Genomic DNA, 23,243 nt, shown 5'->3' on the forward strand with positions numbered 1-23,243 from the left:
TGTAAGAACAGGTAAACCTGAGCTTACTTTGCCTCTTAAAAACAACTCCCCATTTTTGGTAGGAGAATGAAATGGCACATAGGGATTTAAAAGAATCAAGTCAGAAGAGATCTTATAAATGTTAGGTTGATTTAGAGCTGCTCTGGGCAGTTAACAGTTTGTTTACGTCGAAGAGTTATCTAACTCTGAACATACTGTACATGGTAATGAGAAGTCGTCATAGCAAGAAAAAAAACCACAGGCCTGCCGCAGCCAACACAAAAACAGCCAGGAACAGTAGGGATGAAGGTGGGGTTTGTTTTTTTATTATAAAAGAAAAAATAACTCCTCAGAATCTTAACGAACGAAAGGAATATTTCACACTCAGAACAGACACAGGATACAAAATTACAAGTGTTTAACCCCAGTCCTGTCCCCCTCTTCTCTAAGAGCAGATGGGAAGGAGACAGTTGAAGCAAAACAAGCAATTCTGTAAAACAGACTTCAAATCCCTACAAATATGATTAAAATCTAAACTTGTTTTGCTTTTTAAAAAATTTTAATATATCAAAAGGCCTGCTTTAGTGACATGCTAGTCCCCCAGGAAATAACCCAATACCCCCTTGTCAGTAACATACATGCTCAAGTTGACCAGCCAACTCATATTTCTAAACCCCTGTGCATACATGTGTCTTTAAACCAAAGCCACGGGGCCCAGGTGACTGCTGCTGCTATAATGTGCTTCCTCCTGTTAGTCGACCAGTGTCCACACCCTCCAGAAGGTGGGCAGGGCACAGAGAAACCCTTAAACGGTGGTGAGTGTTAACAGCGCCTAATAGCCAACTTTTCAAGCACCAACACCCTCACCCCCCACTCAAAAGGAGAGCCTTATTTCTAACCAGACTAATCACCTCAAACGTGGCTCCCAGTGACCAGAATGGTCTTTCACCTTTGAAAAAGCACACATATCTGCACACCCATATATATAATTTTTTTGTTTTTGCATTTAAATATAAAAATACTACTCTGATTTGTGTTATAAATGGAGGACCAAGCAACGAGAACTTTTTCTTATAAGGTAGGGCTGCCCATCTCATCCCTTTACGCTGAGCTTGTCTTCAAGTGAGGGCCTTTAGCCCCAGGCCAGGGAAGCACAGCAGGGTAAGAGGGCATCTTCCTGCCTGATCCCAACACTTTCCTAATTCTCACTTTAGTTAGGAAACTGGTTATAACCTTTTAAGAAATGGAACTTCCCACCAAGAGGGAATATCTAACCTAACCACAGAGCAAGCCCAGCGTCCCCACCCCCTTCAGCTACCTCGAAGGAAAAGGTCCTTCCCCTCCCTTCACAAATACTATGCTCACTGTCCAGATAGCTACGCCTGTTGGACAAACACCTGATTAAGTGAAGCAGTGGTTATGTTTCCCCGCCCCCCTCCCCACTAACACACTAGAAAGCTTCAGTGATAGGGGAAAAAAGGGGGGTGTGTCTGTGAAGAGATTAAGAACTTGACCCCTCTAACCTGGCCAAAGAAAGCAAGAGATATTAACTGGGCACAAGGACTAAAAAAAGACCTTGATATTCGGCCCTTAGAGTTACAGCTGTTATGACAATTGAGAGGGGCAAGAGTGGGAGCGGGATGAAGAATTAATTAGAAGGGGTTCGATGACTGCAAGTCTAGTCCACTTAGTTTTTGTACTGGAAAGGCTCATCGCCAGTTTCGTTGAGAAGACACGTGCGGATGAGAGCTTCTGTCACTGCGAAGGGGTCACAGTTGGCAGAGGGGCGCCGGTCTTCAAAGTAACCCTTCTTCTCCTGGCCGACAGTACGGGGAATGCGGATGCTAGCGCTACGGTTGGCCACGCCGGCAGAAAAGTCGTTGATGTTGGAGGTTTCGTTGAATCCAGTTAGGCGCCGGGCATTATCTCGGCCCCCCTTGGGATCGTAGGCTCGGATGTGGTACTGGTGCCGCTTGCTCAGCCGCTCGATGGACTCCTCAATGTACCTAGAGGAAACAGAAAAGGTGAGGGTCAGACCTGTCTCCCCAGGAAATCTGTCCTTCAAGGGCAGGAACAGGTCTGGATTCAAGAATGGAGTGACTTATCTATCAGAGACTTTTTCCAGTTTCTAATTCATCTCAACATGGCTCCAACAGAGCAAACACTGGCCTTGTTACTGGCGTGTCCCAGGGCTCAGAATAGTGTCAGGCATGCAGTAGATGACATTTGTTAAATGAAAAGATCCTGATCAAAAACTTTCTCTCACCCATAAGCATTAAGTTCATTCACATGCTTATACTGTTACTAATTTAGTTCTTATTGAAGATTTTCAAATGCCATTAATCTATGTCAACTTTTCCCTATCACCACCCTTGAATTTTATTCCTGGAGTATTTTTGGTACTTTTCAAATAGGACAGAGCGAAAGGATCAAGAGAGGATTTTTGAAGCCAAGTGGCAAAACCTGAGGTCTGAACTGAGAAGTCTGGCTTACTACTCATCCCCAATACATTAAGTCCTTGGCAAGTACTCTTGCACAGAAAATAAGATGGCCCCAGCAGGAGAAGGCACTCACTTCAGACCGTTCTCCTCTCGCATGGCCTTGGTGCTGAAGTTGGTGTGGCAGCCCGCACCATTCCAGTTTCCAGGAATGGGCTTGGGATCAAAGGTTGCTATCACTCCAAAGTCTTCACACACTCGGTGCAAGATGAAACGGGCCACCCAGAGATGATCTCCCATGTCGATTCCTTCACAGGGTCCTATCTGGAATTCCCACTAGAGAACGAGAAGGTTGGCCTTAAAAATAAAGCCAACTGCTCACCCCAGTCCAAAGCTCTGAAACCCACTCTCATCTCATCTTGAGTCCATCCACCTCTTAGGTTTTGGGTAAAAGAGGGGTGCATCAGCAGCCCTTGCTACCAAAAGTCCCCACTTGCCTATTGGTGGGGAAAGCGACAGACTAGAGCCATTTACCTGGGCAGGCATGACCTCAGCATTTGTCCCTGAGATCTTGATACCGGCGTACAAGCAGGCCCGGTAGTGAGCCTCCACAATATCCCTGCCGTAGGCTCTGTCTGCTCCCACACCACAGTAGTATGGACCTGCAGAGGTATCAAGACGAAATGTCAAGAGAGGAAATTCAGAACATCCCTTTCCACCTAAGATGCATGGCCCAAGGTCAGCAGTCAGAAAGCTCTAATACTGGCTCTCTGGAATCACTGTCCCTGCCTTTACCTGGAGGCGGGGCAGTAGGGCAGGGGGCTCCTCCGGGTCATAATTTCAGTGCAGCCAAAGGTTTTCCCTCAGTGTCAATGGCTAAACATCTATGTTTGGATCTGGGTAACGTGAGGGCAAATATTATTCCAGCCAGTCTCAGGGACACTCTCATAGCTTTTTGATCCACAAGGAGTCACTGCTATCTCTGGGGAAATACTTTCCTCACCAATTAAGCAGCTGGGGAGGAACAAGTTCACCTCTCACCAAGGAGACTTACCTTGGGGCCCAGGGAAGCCATTTGAAGGCCAACCAAAAGGATGCCCATCTGTGCCCATGAGAGTATATTCCTGCTCCATTCCAAACCAGGGATGCTGATTGCTCACCATGTCCATTATCCGTTTACAGGTATATCTTAAATTGGTCTCTAGAAAAAAAGAGTCAAAAAGCCTTTAGAGACATATGGGCAAATACACTGAACCTCAGTGCTGATGGGGGAAAAAAGTTCTTCTGAATCCACGCAGCCAAAAAGTGTAGAGTAAAAGCTAAACTGACCCTGTGTAAACCTTCCTGGGTCCCATTTGCATAAAAGAGGAAAATGGAAGAAGCTATAATGAAACACTTATAGGGAGGTTCTTGAAAAACTTCAATTACAATCAAGTCACATGACAGTGGATCCAGGAAAGAGCCAAGTTTTCACCTTATCAACATGCTGGCCACCTCCTAAGTACCAAATGCCAGGCACTTAAACCTTCTATTCACAAGTCAGCTGCTTCTAGAGTCAGACTTACTCCTAGTTTCTTGGGCATTTAGAGCCAAATCTACAACTTTTATTGAGGGAATCACTTGTGTATTGGGAGCCTTACATTCCAGGTGAGAAGATGAAGTGCTGAATTATACAGAATTGGCTAGTGCAAAAGAAAAACATTAAAATGAGATGAGCTCAACTGGAAACAATTTCTAAGCTAGATGGGAACTTTAAAATAAGTAAATACAGACTTATTACTGACGGCTTAACTATGTCCCAGGACCCATTTTAAGAGATCTATATGAAACAAAACCTACAACTGAGCCTTCATAACAACCCTGAGAAGGGTATTATAAGTCTCCACTTTTACAAGTGAGAAAATGAGGCTCGGAGATGTTAGGTGGTTTGCCCAGGTTACAAGACTGGCAGCAGAGCCAGGAAACCCATGACTGTCTTGGCATCAGAGCTCACGTCCTTTACCATGATAGGATACTGCCTCTCAAAACAAAGGCAATGAAGGTCTAGAGTCACTACGTGATTTGCCAAAAAGTCTCACTGGCAAAGTGTACCAAGAGACTACACAGAAGTGAGATTTCAGCTGGGTTTAAAAAGATGAATGGCTGAGAACCGGGAGCAATCGGCATGCCAGACAAAACCCAAAGGTTCAGTTACAGCAAACCTCAAGGCAAAAGTATGTTATCAATGAACCAAGGGGCTCATATTTTAGTCAGTGGACAGAGAAGAAAACAAGCTGTCTGGAATGAAGGAGCAACCAGTAGTTGATGTCAAACTGTTCTCAATTACTTGTACATATTAACTCATTTAATCCTCCAAACAATTTTACGAGATAGATTTTATTATTTTCCTCATTTTAAAATCAGGGAAATGAAGGATAGGGGATAAATAACTTGCCCAAGTTCATACCCAGTAAGTGGCAGATCCCGAATAGAAACGCAACATTCTAGTTTCAGAACCATGTTCTTAAAATCTACAGGCAGGCAGGAGGGCTATCTCACAGAGGACTCCACCAGCAAACAGATTTAAACAGTTTAGTCTTCCCATTACTAATTTTGCAATATCCTCTCCCTCTCCTTTAGAGCATTCATGAATTGGGGTGGGGGTATCCTATACACACCTGCAGGTTTGTGGTTGTACTTTAAGACTTCACAGAACACCAGCTTGTTGGGGTCCTTGCGGAAAGGGTCCCGAAACATGGCAACAGGGACAAGATACATGTCACTGTTGGAGCCTTCAGACTGTAAAGTACTAGAGCCATCAAAATTCCACTCAGGCAACTCTAGGATAAAAAGAGAGGAAAAAGTTAAAAAAAAAAAAGGCACAGCTATCCAGGCAGCACACAGCCCCTCCTCACCCAGCTACACCCTCTTTTCCAGAAAGTCAGTGATGCACGACTGCCACTATTAATATGCACACTCTGACATTTGCACTTAGCCCTACAGTTCTTTCTGAGTTCTAGTAAGACCCTTGCATCACTTCCTTAAAGAAGTAACAGTCACAAAAACAGCCTAAGAATGATGTTTCCTCCCTAAATAAGATTACTGGACACCAAGGAGACATCAGCAGTGAGTCAGTCATCATTTAAAATATTGAAATAGAAAAAACAAAATTCTCCAGTCCCCCAGTAGACCATCTGTGTTGCTTTTTTCTCTAATTCATCCCTCACTGTGTCTATGGACTGTCCTAGCTTAAGCTGTGCCCTTACTTTATAGATGAGGAAACGGACGACCAGGATGACTTATTCAAGAATGTTCCCACACCGCTTACCCACTTTTCCCACTGTTTTAAAGGCCGGTTTCTTCCTCTCTAGCTGACTGAGTTCTCTGAAGGCAGAGACGAAACTTTTACCTTGTATCCCCAGTGCCTGTCTAATACCTGCCACATAGCAGGGGAGCAATGTATGCTTTATATTCATTCACTCAAATGTGAAGTTGTCAGAAGACAAGGCTATCCTAAAGGTAGGTAAGAGGTGACAGTTTCTCTCCTCTGATCTCTTTCTAGAAGGATGAGGGCTATGGCTTCTCTAGACCAAAAAAGTGAAGGTTACCACTCATATAATGACTGCTGGTGGAACAAGTAATCAGATGATTTAAGAATTTCCAAAAGTGGCATCAACTAAAAACAAATGAATGGCTAGTCTTATTAAGAAACCACTTTAGGGTGTTTGCTTTGCATCTAGAACCCCAATGATATGAGTTCAAAACAGTATTCAAGGATTTGTAAAGTAGGTGTCTCAGTCAGGTTAGAGCAGTGATTAACAAACTAGGTTCCTGGGGGTGCCTTAAGCCAACTAAGTAAGGCTACCCAAGTCAGCAAAGTCTCCAGCCCCCTTCTACCCTCTAAGCCAGACTTTTCAGCTTTTATCTTCTATATACTGAGTTACACCCAAGATTCCATTTAAATAAAGGGGTTCATCATTGCCTGCCATGCTTTGAGGCAGTGTAGGAGTTTAATGTTGACTGAAAGACGTCTGAAAAGCCCTGCCTTAGAAAAACTTTCCAATGTAGTGGCTGGGTCTCAGGTTGTTGCCCACCTTGATGTGGCTCCCACCCAGCATACACTCCCCACTCTGCCATCTCTCACCTTCTATACACTTGGGCTCACTGTCCAGGGTCCGGGTCTTGCATCGCAGCCCTTCTCCAGTACCGTCAATCCAGATATACATAGCTTGGACTTTATCCCCCTGAGGCAGGGACATGTACATCTGCTTGATGCCTTTGTTCAAGTGGGAACTTGCAGAGGTGGCCATGGTTGAAGATGCTCTGGTAAGAAAAGAAAAAACATTAAGAACACCAATTCCAAAATGATCCTCTGCAGGAATCACTCAATTAGGACAATGAAATCAAGAAGTCACAGTGAGAGTGGTGACCCCCCTCTCCCTTTGGAAGTCACACACTCAAAAGCATATTTATTTACTCTGATTTCAGGGGGATTCAAGTTCTATATTAGACAAAAATCTCCTTATAAGCTTCCTCAAGCTAGACTCTTGAGGACTAAGCTTTATTTTCTCACTGTAGCCAAGGCAGGGAATTGTTTTATTTATTTTTATACTAAGACACTGGGTGGGGGGGATATCCAAAACAAAAGATATAACAGTTCAGAAACACAAATTTACAGAACAGATATGGTGTTCCTATACAAGTAAAATCCAGCCACAGAATAGCTTGGCTGCTATGGTCTCTGGGTGAGTCTTCCCTTTGCCTGGCATCCTAGTGGGCGTGTCAATAAAAAACCCTTATTGAAGATTCCTCCAAATCCCCGAGAAAAAAACCTCACATTTAGATGGTAGGTAGAATAAAACAAGGGGGCGAGCTAGATTTAAAAGGCTGGTGGCTTCCTAAAAGAGCTGTAGTCATTATAGTCACCAAGATGTAAAAATAGCTGATCCAAGTTGGATTCTAAGATGCACACTGCCATAATTTCCAGCAGTCAGAGCCAAGCTTCTCGCTTCCAAAGTTAAGTTTGAGAATGACATTCTGAGATTCCACTAGAGAGCTTTCCAAGGAAGCAGGAAATTCCCACTTCTAAATGAAAAAGACGTGGAGTTTCAAGAGCCGAGGCATGCTAGAAACTGTAAGCCACCACCTCAAAATCTCGAAAAGAAAAGACACTCTGAAGCCACAAAACCTAAGAGGAATCGGTTCTGCCACTCCCTCCCCCCCGCGGTGGCCCAGGGTGGCTGGAAAGGGAACAAATTGTTCTCCTATGACTTGGGCAACTCTGAAGTACAATGACAAAGTTTCTATGGGCAACTGTCCATGTTTACCCGGCTGAAAACATGACCGCTTCTTCCAATATCTTCATCCTTCCCTTGGGGAAGAGGAACTCACCTGTCCAGTCGCCCTTTGCCTACCAGGTCTAGAAGCCTTGGTGGGTCCAATCCCACCCTCACCCCCACACCTGCCTATTAAATCCAGAAGGAACAATCCCCTGATCCCTCCAGCTCCCAGTAAAAGCTACAACCCAGTCTCCAGCTTTCCTCCCACACATCAAGCCACACTTGCACCCATAGGCCTCGGTGCCAGATCTGCTTTTTACTCTGAGAAAAGTTGGTCGCCAACAGCCTAGCTGTTTAATGTATCAAGTGGTGCCACCGCGCGCCTAGATGGCCCGGTGGGGAGAAAAACGGGATTCTGAAGTTTTAAAGCTGTGTCTGCAGCTGCCGCGGGCTGGAGATCGTCCTGCCCGACTCACCCCATCCACAGAAGGTCAAGCGGATCGTAGGGGGGGTTGCTCTCCTTGGCCCTTCGCTTTTTGGAGTGGCGTTCGTGCCTGTCCTCCTTGTCCCTCTCTCGCTGGTGCACAGACCGGGGCTTTAGGGGCGACGGAGTGGGGCTTGGCGAGGGAACCGGACATGGCGAGGGAATGGAGCACCCGGAGGGAGAGGGGGAGCGCGAGGGGGTCAGGGCGCGATCGGGGTCGCATCGGAACGCGCCGGGATACGCAGACTGGTGGTTCAGGGTCTTAATCTTGACTCGAGATTTCTCTCCGGGGTTCACGGAGTAGGCGACAAAGCCAAAGCAGTTGGAGGGGGGCTCTGAGGAACGCGACTCCATGTCATCTTCGTTTTCGTTCGCTGTCTTCTTCAAGGATCTGCGGCTGGGGGAGGAGCCCCTCGTGCCACCCCCGTGGTAACTGGAATAATCCACTTTGAGAGCAGCCCTTTCCCACTGAAGAGTCTCGAAAGTTGGTGCCCCGGGGTGCCCCGCCCCTCAGGCCCCGGGCCAGATCTCAGGGCCTGGCCGAGGGGGCCATGCCCCCACGAGCGCCTAGACAGGGGGACCGCGGGGGCGTCCGCGGGAGGGACAGCGCGCCGCCGCCGCCTCTACCGTCCAGGCCAGGCCTCTCCACTGGCCGCGCCCGCCGCCCCGCGGGAGCCCGGGGTCCCCATTGTTCAGTCACAGTGGCAGCCCCCGGGACCGCGGGCGGGGATACCGCACCAACACGGCCACTCGCCTCAACGGAGGCCACGAGAAGACCATCAAGGCCACGACGATCGCCAAGGCCCGCCACCGCGGAGGCCGGGGGCGCGCTCTCGCGGGGCCGCCCCGCGACTCCATTCACCGTGCGCACGACGACGCCGAGCGACCTCCAGGGGCGGCGCTCTGGGCCGCCAGCAGCCCGAGGAAGATCAAAACAAGTCCCCGCCCCCCTCCGAGCCCGGCGACAGGCGCGCCCCACCGCCGCCAGCCCAGACCCGCCGGAAGCCAGGGCGGCGCAAGCCCGGAGACCGGCCCGCAGGCCAAGGAGCGGACTAGGGCCGGGCGGGGGGAAGGGGCCAAGCCCGCAGCCGGGCGGCGCTGCGCGGGGGGCGGCGCGCGTCCCCCAGGCCCCGGGGCCCCGCGCGCCGCTTACCTGGGGGCGAGCAGCCGGCGGGGCGGGCGGGCAGTGAGAGCGAGGTGCGGAGAGGAGAAGAGAGGAAGCTGGGGCGCTGCTCAGACGCAGGGTTCTTCTCCCATCCTCGGCTCTGCCGTCGGTCCGCCGCCCCGCACCATTTATCTGCGGCCCGGGCCGTCCCCAGCGCCCTGATTGGCTCCCAGCGGCCGGCAGCCGGGGCGGATCGGCTGATGCTCGCCCGGGCACCGCGGCCATTGGGCGACGGGCGAGCGGGCGCCGCTGGGGAGGGGGCGAGCGCTCCCGGAGAGAAAGAAAGGAAAGCGCCGTGGGGGAGGAGCTCGAGAAGAGGGGAGGTGATCGCCGAGGAGAGGGGTGGTGCGGAAGGGGGGCCGGCTGCGTGACTAGGAGCGAGTTCCTGCGGGAAGGACCCTGCCCCCCCGGCCAGCGCCTGCCACCGCGGGACATCTGCGCAGCCCCCACCCAGCTCTGGAATCGCGCAGCAAACCGCCCGCAGCCTCCGCCCCTGCAGCCTTCAGGTTGGATCTTGTTGCAAGAGCCCTATCTTTCAGGAGGTCCTACTGCAGACCCTATAGGTCCCTGAGGAAATTCTGACCCACCGGAACGTAAATTTGCCTTTTGTCGTTAGAGACACCTCCCCCCAGCCTCCTCGCGCTCATGTCAAGTTGAGGGGCGCAGGGCGCAGGGGCCGCAAAGCCCTGGGCCTGCGGAGAGCGTGGTGCAGAGAGGGGGCTGCCTGGGGTAGGCCTGGAAGAGCCCGCTCTCGGTGGGTTTGGGAAAGTAACCAGAAGTCTGCGATCTCACATTTGTAGTCAACGTGCTGTGTGTATAGCACCATCCAGAGCGAGGACACTGAGGGCAGTAGAAACAAAGTCCAGAGACCCATCTGCCTGATTCCCCTTCTGTGACACGGAAAGCAAGTCTCTCAGCCTCTCTGGGCCCAAGTTTTTTTGTCTGCAAATAAAGGTTTTCAAAAGAGGACTTTTAGAGTTGCCCCCAGGGTTTGAAATTCTGTGTGCAAACTTCCCCAAGGGCAGCAGAAAGGACCGGGAGGTCTTTGCATGCCCCCAGGGTAGGTAGAACATTTTGGATTCCTTAGACAAATCCTCCCTGGTTTTGCTTTTCAGGTAATTTATTGCACCTTCTTTTTAATCTGGAAAATGAGAGCCAGTACCCTTCCTCCTCTCAGCCGTGCTGTGATCGTTGAGAAAATGTATAGGCCAACACAACAGAGAAATGCATGCTTGTCAACAGAGGCACAATAGCTGTGCGTGTGTATACACACTAATATATATACCAATTCTATTACTTAATCATTCTCTATTTTTATTCCCTGAAATCCACTTGATGGTATCTGGCCTTTATTGCATCTTTCAGGCACCCCAGTGTTTGAGACTTTGAGGTTTTTATGTTTGAAGACCAGGAAGTCATGTTTTCAGTGCCTTTGGAAGAGGAAAGGAAGAAGTTTGTTCTTCTGGTTATTTTTTGTACCACAAATATGGAAAAGAAATGTTGCCTGTGACCACACGCACACATAACTTGGCTTCTTTGGTCAACATCCCTCCCCTTTAAGAGTGTGTCTAACACTGTAGTGCTTTAAAATTACAGATGCAGCATTCATCTCAAAAGGGCTTTTGGTATGCTTCAGACAGGTGACATTCTGGACTGGGTAAAGTGCCTTGCAAGTATAAGGTATTCCATGTTAAGTCTAAGAGATTCCATGCTAAGTTTCAGTGCAGCATGTTGGAGTCTTACGTGGTTGTTGAAGGCTGGGGCCTGGGTTCGAGTCTGGGCTTTACTTCCTGCCAGCTTTGTGTTGGCTTAGCCACACGAAGCTTCAGTTTTCTTGCCTACAAAATATTGTAGGGATTAATTGTGACAGCATATGCAAGTAAATTAGGATAGTGCCTGGAACACAGTGTCTAGATATGATTATTATAGGGTAAAATAATCTGAAGAGATTGGATTATTTCTTTCCCATAACAACCTATTATGCACAATTTTCTAACTCCCCAATGCTCCACTGCTAGTTTTATGAGAATGGGCTTAGATCTGGTAACAGTGAGCTGTCTTCAGTCCATTTCTTTCTGTTAAGTCTTGAATTTAAGTAGCTGAGGAGGGGGAGTGGCAGAAGTGAAAGGTGACGTTCTTGTTTTAAAAGATGTTGATTCCCAGATGCCAAACCACCTAAGCATAAACCAGAGCCTTCTGCTGTACTCCCCCACCTCCGTCCAGCACCGGAGGTGGGGATGGCAAGCATAATAGAAAATGGAAGAGTAGAAGCAAGTACAGGTTTTTTAGCCTATGGTGTATTTTGCCCTGTGAGTTCCTGCTTCCCTTGCTAGGTATCTTAACCTCCCTGAGTAGCTTATTCGTCTTGTGTCTCCCAGGAGCATCCAGGGTGCGTGTTCAATAAGTGATGCTTGTTGACCACACAGATATGACAGCGGCACCAAGAGGCCACGTGCTTTGAGCTGCTTTTCCAAGAATGGAAGTGGATTTGCTTTGGGCCACTCATGTGACAAGGGACATACTTTGTCAGGGCTAGCAACATAATACACGATTGCTGAGTCTTTCAGAAGGGAACAAGAGGCCTTGTCCTCTTTGCCCCTCCCTACACTTACTTAAACCAACTGAAATAGGGCTCAAAGGAGTCCAAGAACTGATCAGGGAATCATAAAAGAGTATGAGGGAAGAAAAAGCAGTAAAAGGCCTCTTACTAACTAACTGATTTGCTCCCAGAAACCCTGACTGTACTTTTGGAGAAGTTAAAAGTAGAACAGCCTGTTTCATCCAGTTTGGGTTTGCTCTGTCTGCTGCCCTTTGTTCTCCTTCCTCTTCTTCCCCAAATTGCCATCCACCCCTGTTCCCCGCCCCCTCTGTAAAAAGGGCATTAGAATGCTCGAACCCACGAACTCTTCCATCTCTTGGTACACTCAGTATCAAAACCGATGGGGCTCTGTTACATGTGCTTCGGAGTCAGGTTTTTGTCTCTTAGCATTGAGTCTCTATGTCTAAGGGGTGGGTGGAGTGGGAGACCACTATTGTAGGTAAAGATTTCGTTCCATATCTAAGAAATGGCCAGTGACTAAAAGCATTTCTTCAATGTCGCTCTGTTTTCTGAAATAAAGGCCTTGTCTTGGGTGGGTTTACCTGTGAGTTCACGTCTCAATTTCTATCTCTTTTGAGGGACTCATTCTCACTCTGCAGGTTAGAAGTCCTTAATCTGGCAGTTTGAGGTGCCTTCCCAGGGCCTGTGTGGTTGCCTTGTACTCCTTAGAGACAAGATTTGGGGTAGGGCTCAAACAGACCCAAACCTTCAGCCATACATAAAGTTTGAGAAATGGAGTTTTCCCTGTACCTGAATGACTTCAACAGGCACTTGACAAAACCCTTTAATCAGGCTAAAGACATAGCTGAGACCCAAGCTTCAGAAACCCCCTGGAAACCCAACCCCAAATTGTCAACTATTTTTCTTTTTAAATGAAACAATACCAATTCTTACCCGGCCAGTGTAGCTCAGCGGTTGAGCATTGACCAATGATCCAGGAGAGGGCAGTTCGATTCCCAGTCAGGGCACATGGTTGGGTTGCTGGCTTGATCCCCAGTAGGGGCTATGCAGGGGGCAGCCAATCAATGACTTTCCCATCATTAATGTTTCTATCTCTCTCTCTTCCTCTCCCTTCCTCTCTCTGAAATGAATAAAGACATTAAAAAAAATTATAAACAAAAACACAAAACAATACCAGTTCTTTTCAAAAGAGTAGACCATCATATAACCTTAAAACAAAAATCAAAAAGAAGAAAATAAACAGTCTTGGAAGTTAATGTCATTACTCTTAAACCAGATTTAGAGAAGAAGCTGCAGTTGGCCAAGCTTTCAAATTTTATTATACAATTAAAGGAGGAAAGACTAGGTTTCCCCTTAATTCAGTATCCAACACTGAACACAGAAAAATTGTTCTTTATATCCTTTCTGATTGTTTGATATTGTTAAGCTCAGGTTAGGAAATGAGAAGTTCAATCTCAGGTGTGTTTCTTTAGCCTGATTTTTGTTGAAGGTTCCTTGAAATCATTTGAATGCAGAGAAACCTCCATTTCCCAAACTGCATGTTATGGCTGAAGGTTTGGGTCTGTTTGAGCCCTACCCCAAATCTTGTCTCCAATAAGAAACTGCTTGGAGAGTTGGGAAGAATTAAATTCATCTCAGTTAACAACGGGAAAATAAGTCCTACTGAGAAAATTAAAGCGTTGCAATTCTGGAATTAGATCTTCACATTATTCTGTCTTAAGGGTGAGGAAACAGAGGCCGCAATAACTCATAGTAGCTTGCTGAAGTCACCTTCATGCAGTATTTCACAGCCTGTGTGCTTCCAAGGTACAACTCCCTTGAGAGCCTTATTGTCTTTCCCTTTCTGTAGTGTCAGGCTGTGGACAGTGCATGCCTGGACCACCACCTCTAAAACACTGAAATCTCTACTGTACCCACTGAGCAAAGTCCCAAGTGCAGGGACCAGTCGGTTTACCTCTTAAGGCCTACACTGTGGGTTTTAGTGCCTTCCATTCAGCAGACGTTCAGTATATTCTTTGCAAACAACTAGATTACCAGAAACAAAGATGCTTTATGGCAGGTTCTATTTAAAGGAATCTTTGGAGATCATATTTCATATTCAATAATTGGCCCCTGGTTTCAGTTTTGTGAATCTGGGATATTCACAGATAAAAACTGGTTCCTTATTCTCAATGAATGTATGGATCTATCTTTTGTTCTCTAGATAGATGGGAGCACTGTTGAAGCTTATGAAAAAGTTTAGGAGATTCAGCATTGTGGTCAAAACATTACTCGGATTAGAGTGTGCCCGTTTTTAGTGGGTACTTTTCCCAAAGATGTCCTCAACTGGGTCCAAGTCCTCCTTCCCTCATCCCCGTATTTCACATTCACATGCTAAATTTTCATGGGAAACAAACAGCCCCTGGGGTATGTTTTCTGGATGCTTGGGCAATACTAAGACTGGTTCTGTATTTTTCCTGACCTCCTCTATCCTTCCCCCACTTTTAAACCGGCTCTTGAGAGACTTGTTTACCAGACTGGAGAGCTAGAGGCTTAGCTGGGGTGGTGTGAACATAGTGCCCTCTGGTGGAACTCTTGAGAATTATGTGTCTCCCTCCAAGCTATAGAGTGGGAAGTTCTTTTCTTGACTGGCCTTCAAGGGGAGGGCCTCTCCGTTGCATCTCAAATATAGTAAATTAATAGGTAACTTTATTGCCTATACTGGATATTTAAGAGGTATTATTTTGGGGGTATCAATTGATTACCAGAGGTGGCTTTGTGATTTAAAATTAAGCCTCAGGTGACTAGAAATGGTCAGCAAGCAGCACATGTGGTTTTTCGCCTTCTCGCATCAGTGCATACAAGAGTGAAGAGAAAAGGGGTACCCTCCAAGAAAGGTCATTGAAAAAAGTCTAGGAACCAATAGTGAAGGGGAAATGGCAAGAATCAGAAAACTTGGTCACAAATAAGTCTTATCCTCGGCCCTCATTCGGATTTGAGCCCAGAAATTTAAGACCCAGCCAGAAGCTGACAGTCAACCAGACTCTCTCTCAAGGAAACCCTGGGGGTAGGGCTGGGGGGTGGACAGAAAGTGAGACATAGGCACACCTTTTAGGGGGTTCTAGAGTATTTACACTGTGCTGCTTGCTCTTTTTTCTCTTTCTCTTAATGATTTCATTTTGAGGATCACTCCGTTCTCCATTGCCATTAGCAAAATCACTGTGACCCAGAGGACATAGTCACTGGCTTGAGTCAGACACACCTGCACTTGAATTCCTGTCTTGGTCTACTAGCTGTAAGACTTGGGCAAGTCATCCTGTTGAGTTTCAGTTTTCTGGAGGTTCCTTGTAGAAATGCTTGTGAGAATTATAAAACACAGTAATTAACACAGTAAATTCGGAAACAGAATAGTGGATTTTGTTATCCCAAGAATGAAGAAGAGAGTGGGCCCATGACTAAGGAGATGACTTAGTCTTTAGGGTGATTGGTGTCTTCCAGAGTTTCACGGAACTTCAGACCTGTCTGGCAACACATTTAGAAGAAACAGGTCAGCAGAGATTTTGAAAGCAAATAAGCCTTTAATGAGCTTCACCTATGCTACACAGTTAGCTCATACATAGGTAAGTATGTAATTTGATATGGCAAAGTCTTTACCCTTTAGGAGCCTACATTTTAGGTGCTGAGGAAAGGCTTCCCCAAAGGGTAAGATTTCAGAAACAGAGCAAAGCAAAGTGTATCAGCTGTATGAGCAAATGAACAAGGTGGGTCTAGTATAGGTGCCTAAGAGTTTCCAGAACAAAGGGGTCAGAGTGGAGAAGGCCTCCTTGGGGGTGCTCCGTGGTATGAGGTTGAAGGTGGGTCTTATGCCGGGTTCCAAACAACATGATAAAAATGTGATTAATGTGATTCTGGGATGGCTTTCTGGGAGATAAGGGAATGAAATTTGCCAAAACTCATGGACAGAATCTAGTAAATTACATGTGCCAACGGGATGATGACGAATAAGGCAAGCTTTGGCTGGAATAGGAGTAACAAAATGTGAAGTTGGGGAAATATTCAACGTTTGGATTCTATAAAAATTTCAGTTTTACGAATTTAAAATGTTGCTATATTAAAGCATTAATAAAGTCTCACTTCATTAATTTGAATTTAGAATTAACCCAATCCTTAAAGAATTTGTGGGGTGGGGCAAAAAAAGCACAAATTCAAGCTGTGTAAGTCCATTTAAATTCTGTTTATGCTATTTCCACGGATAGCGCCATTTTGGTGAGCAAACAGAAGTGCCCACTCTTCTTTATCAGGATGAGACTTGAATGATTCTAGTTTTGAATTATAAAAAATCATTATTCCCTCAGGTGAAGGCAATCACTTGTGCCTGGAGAAGTAGCTGGTAGATGGAAGGACTGCTGGACTCTTCTCTTCAAAGGCCTCCCCTCTATTGCATTCTTTAACTCCCATGGCTTTTCTTGCACATTTATCTAGTTCCCTGGTCTTCTTTCCCCCACCTCACCAATCCCATCAGCATCCCTTTCTCAGCCCCCTCTCATTTCCTCAGCAATTAGAGGTTCAAGGACAGGAGATGTACCAGCAGATGGAGACCAACTGCTCTCTATCACGGCCATTACCTTCACTGGGGACCAAAGAGGCTACAACGCTCATGTCTGAGAGAACCTACAAGGAGGAAGAAGGGGTGGACAGTGTGCCAGGCATCCTAGGCCCTGTCTCAGGGCGAGCTCTCTGGAAGGAGAAGAGCTTGGTCATCTCTCTCCGGCTGCTCCACTTCCGGCAGTAATTTGTACATGAGTCCTTCAGTGCTCCCGTAATATGGTGCTTCTTTGCATCCTGTTAGCTTCAAGCTGGGAGCATAACAACGATGCCAAAAGAAAGAGATGCCATAGATTCCCAACAGGCACAAAGCATCGATCATCACATGCCAGCAGAAGAAGGTGGTGACGAACATGATGTCACTGATGTCATCATCCTGCCATGGATAGCCGGTGACTGGTTTGTACAGAATAAAACCTGCCTGCATCAGCCAGGAGCCCATCATCAGAAACAGGAAGGTCTCGATCATTGAGAGGTGAAATGCGTTGGGAGCCCACAGCTCCATGGTCAACACCAGCATCAGCAGGACCACCACCAAGATGAGTAGAGAATGAACCTGCAGCTCCACCCCTGTTGAATCTTGAACATGTGACATGAACAGCAGCAGGAGCACATAGAAGGTCAGGATCAGGGTACCTTTTTCTAGGAGCACACACCTCTGAGGCAGCAAGTTCTTGCTCGTGACATCTACGCAGCCACTGAGGGTGAGGAGGATGAACATGGTGAGGTGCTGCCACTCTTTGGGGTGCATAAATCTTGGTGGCATATCCCTGTTCATCAGTATCAACCCTCCTTTAACGCATCTGTTCTCATAAGCTATCAAGGTGGAGCCCGTCACTATTTTCAACAAACCTCGGTAGGATATTTCCCACAGCCTGGCCCATCTTCCCTTATTTCTTGGAGGACATGAAGGATTCAGGAGAGAGTCATTGAATATCACAGCTCTGGAGACCAGTATTGCCTGATACAGTCCGTATGAAAATAGAAACAGCCCCGGGTACACATGACCGATAAAGTTTCCCATTGAACTACAGATTATTCTAACGAAGGAGAGAACAAAATTTGGGCACGTCCACACCTTCTGGGGCCACTCCAAGGTCTGGGCTTTGGAAAGAATTTGCCTTCCACTGTCTTTTATCATCTCACCCCACCCACTGCACCCCACAGAGAGGAAATGTTTCTTGAATCAAGCCTACACCTTTGGTGGCATAAAGCCTCTTTGTTCCATTCCATTCTGGTACATTGGCAACTGGCTTCTGCCAAAGAAGAAAGTTGATCAATGTGTTTTTAGGAGCTCCCCTCTATGGCCCTTGGGGTGCTTCAGGTCACACTTGTCCCTTTCTCCCATGGCTTCCTTCCCCTTGGGCGCCCAGCACTCAAAGCAGAAAGAGGAAGGACCACATGGGATGGAGGGTAGGGATTGCCGTGATATCCAGAGGAAGCCTATGCACTCACAAGCCCTTGAATATCCTTCAGTACCCCTCAGGCATAAATTGGGTCCAATTGTAAGGTTTTCTTTCTGGACACATATTTATAAACATTTGGATATATAACCCTGTAATGCATACTTATCATCAACTGGCTTTTCTGTTCTCTTATAGACACATTCTTGAAAATGACCAAGCAAGCTCCCTTCACCTCCTCCCCTTACCTCTTCACATCTTTGCCCAACTCTTACCCCCACTTCAACACCTCTACTGGATCTAAAAAGCTTCCTTTTGATATGACTTTAGGAACAGTGGTGGTTTTGTAGTGAAGAAACCTAAGCTTGAGCTATGTTTCCCAGAATTCCCTTCCCTATATGGTCGCAGGTTGCACTGGCTATAAGAGAAGTTTTCCTGAGAATCTGAAGGTGGGAGTGAGGCAGCAACCTAAGCACGCTTTGAAGCTGTAGGTCCCAGGCACCACTGTAGCTCATGCATTCGGTTAGTGGTCTGCTGGCTCGCCTTCTTGGCATGGCCGGAAGCCAGGCCTGTAGCTCCCTTAGCTTCTTTTAGTGTGAAGGGCACCAGCTGCTTCTGCAGGTCACCTGCCAGTGAAGTGTGAAGCGGTGAGAGGCAGACGGGCTCCATTTTGTCCTCATGGGTTTCAGTTTGTCCCTGCTCTTCCCTACCTTCATGTCACATACTTCTTCCTGGCTGCTGCCACACTGACCTGAAATGATCTCAGGCCCATCATACAGCAGAGAGGCAACAGTTCCACAGACTTCTCCACTACAAATGCATAAGGTCTAGTAACCGTAAGACATCCATATTCCATATCACTGCTCCCATGATGCATCCCTAACTCATACAAGGAATTTAGGTATAATCCTTAAGATGCAGATACTGTTGAGAGGAGTGACTCCAGTGAGCTGGTGTCGGCCATTTGTATTTTAATGTGAATTAGCCCATTAGCTTCATTTATCCATTATTAGTGTCATGGACCTTGGAGTCCTAGGTATTGGCTAACAGCCAGATGAATATAAAGCAGAGGATGGTGGAAAACAAAGTACAGGGAATGTGAGGCATGCTCAGGGCCCACAAATGGTTCTGGGTGTATTTCAGGAAGCGCAGGGCATAAGAGTTTCTCTGGAGTACTGAGGCAAGAGGAAGTTTATCACTCAACATGAACCATGCTAACCGCAGTCTCCTGTAAAATCATCTATCCCCACAGTGCAAGCAATGCTGTGGAGCAGAGGGAGCACCTGCATGCTAACAGCGCCCCTGGTGGAGAGGAGGAGAATTCACACCCAGGTCACATAGCACTGCATCTGAGCAAAATACCTACTCTTTCTCAAGTCCACTTAATTCCAGAAAAATTAAATCTCTCTCTGCCCTTGAGGATGGCAATAATTCAGATTGCTTCTTCCTACTGAGGGATTTGGTGGGGATGGGGATTTGAGTGTGAAGGCAAGCAGGAAAAACAAAACTTAATTCTGCATTCTGAAGGAATTTGCTTTTTATTTTAAATTTTAATTTTTTAGGTGATTTTATTCAATATATGTCATTGTAGAAAAAACAAAATATCTAAGCGAAAAGAAGAATATTAAAAATCATCTGTTTTCAACAATAAAGATAAATTTTTTAAAAAATCATCTGTAATCCCACAGTCTGGAGGTCACATTGTCGCCACTGAGGTATAGAAACAGTTTAGGAAGGCAGCGAGAGGAAGTGGAAAATGTGTCCACAGGGAGTCAGAAATCTGGGTTCTAAATCCAGTTCTCCCTTTGATTTACTAAATGTCGTACCCCTTATCTGAAAAAACTGAGTGTTTAACTTTCTATTAAAGTGAAAACAAAAGGGCATGAATACTGCTATCCAGATGTGAGCATATTTATCTCCTGTCTGTTTTTCCCTTCTGGTGAATTTTCAAAACACGTGGAGAGCACTGTAGAGCTCAATGCTTAGAGAAAGGAGATCCAAAGTGACAGATTTTGTGAGTCGGGGAGGAGAGAATCCCGGGGGTTCTCTGTGGTTCTTAGATTTGCTCTGGGAGAAGCGTAGGGTCCGTTGCTCCTCTAGGTATCAGCAGGTCTGTAGGCCTCAAGAGGGGCTGCACTTGGTCATTCTTAATGTTGCCTCTAGTACTTTGAGGCTGTGGTCCAAGTGAGGTGGGGGCAACAGAGCTTACCCCAGCTCCCACACTCATCTCCCCGGCTTTTCCTGGCTGCCATGAGCTGGTTGCCAGTGGCCAGAGGAGGAGAGAGAAGAGCAGCACTGACCCAACAGTGATGACCCAACAGTCGAAAGTGGCCTGAATGAGGACAAGTAGCCCCACTTAAGGTCCCATCTGGGATGCTCAGGCCCCCTCCTTGGCCACACACCAACACTACATGTTCATTGAAACATGAACATCCTGATCTCGACTTTGAAGATAAGAATCACCCATCCCAAGCCAGACACTGCCCACAAGTAGCCAAGAAGGAAGCCAAAGGGGGTGAATGATTAGCAGAACTGGCAGACAGTCCTGAGTCTGTGGGCACTGAGTTCCTGGGAAGCTGTTTCCTAAGAAAAGCTCAGCTTGACCACAGGAGGTCCTCCATGGCCTGGCTCCTCCACGGTGAGGCTCCCTCAGATCTTCCTCCCCCAGCTGCTTCCCCACATTCTTGAGGGGTCCCAGGCACAGCCACCACTAGTCTGGCATGAAATGCTAGAATGAGCAAGAAGGTCCTCAGGAATTTAGGAAACATGAATTTACTCCTGTGAATTCTGAGTGCAGCAGGGCATATAAAAAGTATATCACATAGCTCTTATCCTCAAAGAGCTTGCAATTTAGTTGAAGGCACACACTTCTACATATGCTCACACACACACACACACATACAGATATTAAAACACTATTTAGACTACCTCTCTTCTATAGAAATCAAGTGTCACATCTGTCATTTCAAATTTTCTAACAGCAACTTTAAAAAAGCATAAAAAGGTGAAATTAATTTTAATGAGATATTATATTTAACCCAATGTATCTAAAATGTTATTTCAACATGTTATAAAAACTATAAATGGAGTATTTTATATTCCTTATTTCATACTAAGTCTTCAAACTGGCATGTATTTTATACTTACAGCACATCTCAATTCAGACAAGCCAAATTACGAGGGCTCCGTAGCTGTGTGAGGTTAGTGGCTGCTATATTGGATCGCGACAATTTAGACAGTGTTGAGTGAATTTCACAGTCTTAGTGAAAAGAACAGTTCATGTAGGATGTAGAAGTTTGGTCAGAAATGGCATCGAGAGAGCCACAATATAGACTTCTCAATGGCTGGGGGACTTCATTATAGTGCTGTCTAAAAGCACCTTTTAATTTACCTCCTTTCTGTTTAGGAAGGCCTTCCTCATCACCATGTTCAGAAAGTGATTGCAACTCACCTTGCTGCAAGGCAGAAATACATCATAGGAGGAGAGAAAGCCAGAGGCTAGGGGCTTGAGCAGAACCACACAGGGAGTGCGTCCATGGAAATCGGCAAAGGTCAGAGACAACACGTATGTCCATGCACCAGACTTTCATCTTATTTCAAGTAAGGGTTACTAAGCCTTGGGGTTTGCCACTGATGCACCAAAACAAGGCTCAGGAGAGATGGAAAATAGCATTCTAATTTCTTAGCTTTAAAGGACGTATATGCTTTATTTCTCGTGGCGTACCAGCTCATAATTTTCCTCTTTGAAATTTTCTATACTGTGAAATTTTCTATACTTCACTGCATAACCATGACTTAGGTTTCACTGTTTATATAACTGATTTCAAGTACTTTTCAACAATCACATCTCAATGGCTGCAAATTTCCTTTTCTTCTGGAAATTTTTGGCAAGGTGGAAGCGCATTCTTACCTTACCTCTGTTATATTTATTTCTTCCCTTATGACTAGGCTGAAGACAGAACTTAAGGACCCTGAGTCTGTTTTTCCATAGTTCTCTCCTCTTCCAAATCAGAATATGCGTCCCCAAATAAGGAGTTAGCTTTCACTCCCTCTTGTCCAGGATGCTTAATTCTGCAACTTAGGTATCCCACCGTGAATCTCAAAATTCCCCGTGGGAGATAAAACTGTCTGATCACTGTATTCTTGCTCCCCTCCCACAATGTAGAGGGTTGCTGGGAAGTTACTGCCTAGCCAGGGACCACATTTCCCAGCTGCTTAGAGAGTTTGGGCCAGTTGAACCTGTGTGGAAGCGATGTACATCACTTTAGGACGTGGCCCATAGAAACCTCCCTCCTATTGCTCATCCTGAATGGGTACAGAGGACTATGAGGCCCAGAGAAGAACCAAGTCACAAGATGGGAGGACTTTGGTGTCTAAAAGACCAGGTAGAAGTCTGCTTACTAACTAGAAATACTGGCATTTGACTTTATGAGTGCGAGAGAAATACCATTCTGTTTTGTTAAGCCAATAAGATTTAAGGGTTTGTCTGTTTTTAAATCAGTTAATTAATATACATTGTCTACCAACCCCCCAAGAGGCCCACTGAAAGCTCATGTAAATTCAATTCCTGACTATGAATTTTGATGCGACAAACATCCAAAGGGTTACATTGATTATTCCCACCCAGCCTCCTCCTCTGCCTTAGTATCTCAAAGTCTAGAATTCTCCTGTACTCTGCCCAAGCCACTGTTTCTGGGGCCCAAGAAACTAAATTCACAAAGGCTGCCTTATGATTATAGACACAGAGCATAAGACCTCGATGGACCTGAAGCTCCTCATTCTCATTAGGATCTCTGCTTCATTTTGGATACAATCTTCCAGTGACAGGGCCACACATCTTAATGAACTGCAGTGTTTCTCATCCCCGAACCATGCTGGATAAACCTTCACTCAAAACTAATACAACCTGCATTAGCTTTCCATCGCTGCATAACAAATTAACTTAAATATAGGAGTTTAAGCAACACATGTATTATCTCATGGTTTCCATGGGTCAGGAATCCAATATGGGTTGGCTGGACCCCCTGTTCAGAATCTCACAGAGCTGAAATCAAGGTGTTGACTGGGGCTGTGATTCTCATCTGAGGCTCAGGATCCTCTTGCAAGCTCACTGGATGTTGGCAAAATTCAGCTCCTTGCAGTTCTAGGATTCAAGCTCCCATTTGCTCTGGTCTTCTGTGCGATTACTCTACTAGTATTTCAGAGAGGGTCCCAATAGGAAAGAGATGGCAACCCAAATTGGGATAGTTCAAGAAGACCTTAAAAAGGTACTTCTAACATAGATGTGGGCTGAGTGTAAGGCAACCACAGGAATAGCTGACTAACAGTTGGAGCTGTGATTTCCTCTAGGCTCCAAGGAACATGGGACAGAA

At 46.3% G+C, this 23,243-nt stretch overlaps 2 protein-coding genes and 1 pseudogene across 4 annotated transcripts in view; 1 reads left to right on the forward strand and 2 right to left on the reverse strand.

The window, feature by feature from the left end:
• Positions 1-283: 283 nt before the first annotated feature.
• GLUL (glutamate-ammonia ligase) lies at positions 284-9,602 on the reverse strand. Of its 2 annotated transcripts, none has more exons than XM_081121552.1 (7): positions 9,313-9,602; positions 6,541-6,719; positions 5,075-5,236; positions 3,472-3,618; positions 2,952-3,079; positions 2,554-2,753; positions 284-1,985 (listed from the first exon to the last, which is right to left on the reverse strand). In XM_081121552.1, exons 2-7 carry the CDS (start codon positions 6,704-6,706, stop codon positions 1,667-1,669), a joined length of 1,122 nt encoding a protein of 373 aa, XP_080977678.1. In that variant the 5' UTR covers positions 6,707-6,719; positions 9,313-9,602; the 3' UTR covers positions 284-1,666. The 2 variants fall into 2 exon arrangements, with proteins under 2 accessions (XP_080977678.1, XP_080977677.1); XM_081121551.1 differs by lacking the exon at positions 9,313-9,602 and adding an exon at positions 8,152-9,054.
• A 76-nt stretch (positions 9,603-9,678) lies between these two features.
• RGSL1 (regulator of G protein signaling like 1) overlaps positions 9,679-23,243 on the forward strand; it is a 73,993-nt gene continuing 60,428 nt past the window's right edge. Inside the window, exons 1-3 of the mRNA XM_081121547.1 lie at positions 9,679-9,830; positions 15,362-15,483; positions 21,278-21,422. Of these exons, the coding sequence (XP_080977673.1) occupies positions 21,407-21,422 (16 nt within the window). The 5' untranslated portion in view covers positions 9,679-9,830; positions 15,362-15,483; positions 21,278-21,406. The remainder of the gene's footprint in view (positions 9,831-15,361; positions 15,484-21,277; positions 21,423-23,243) is intronic.
• Positions 16,223-19,477, reverse strand: LOC308549174 (transmembrane epididymal protein 1 pseudogene; annotated as a pseudogene). Its single transcript has one exon. The product of its transcript is annotated as a transmembrane epididymal protein 1 pseudogene (transcript).

This window comes from Miniopterus schreibersii (assembly GCF_964146895.1).
Source record: "Miniopterus schreibersii genome assembly, chromosome: 19".
NCBI lineage: Eukaryota > Metazoa > Chordata > Mammalia > Chiroptera > Miniopteridae > Miniopterus > Miniopterus schreibersii.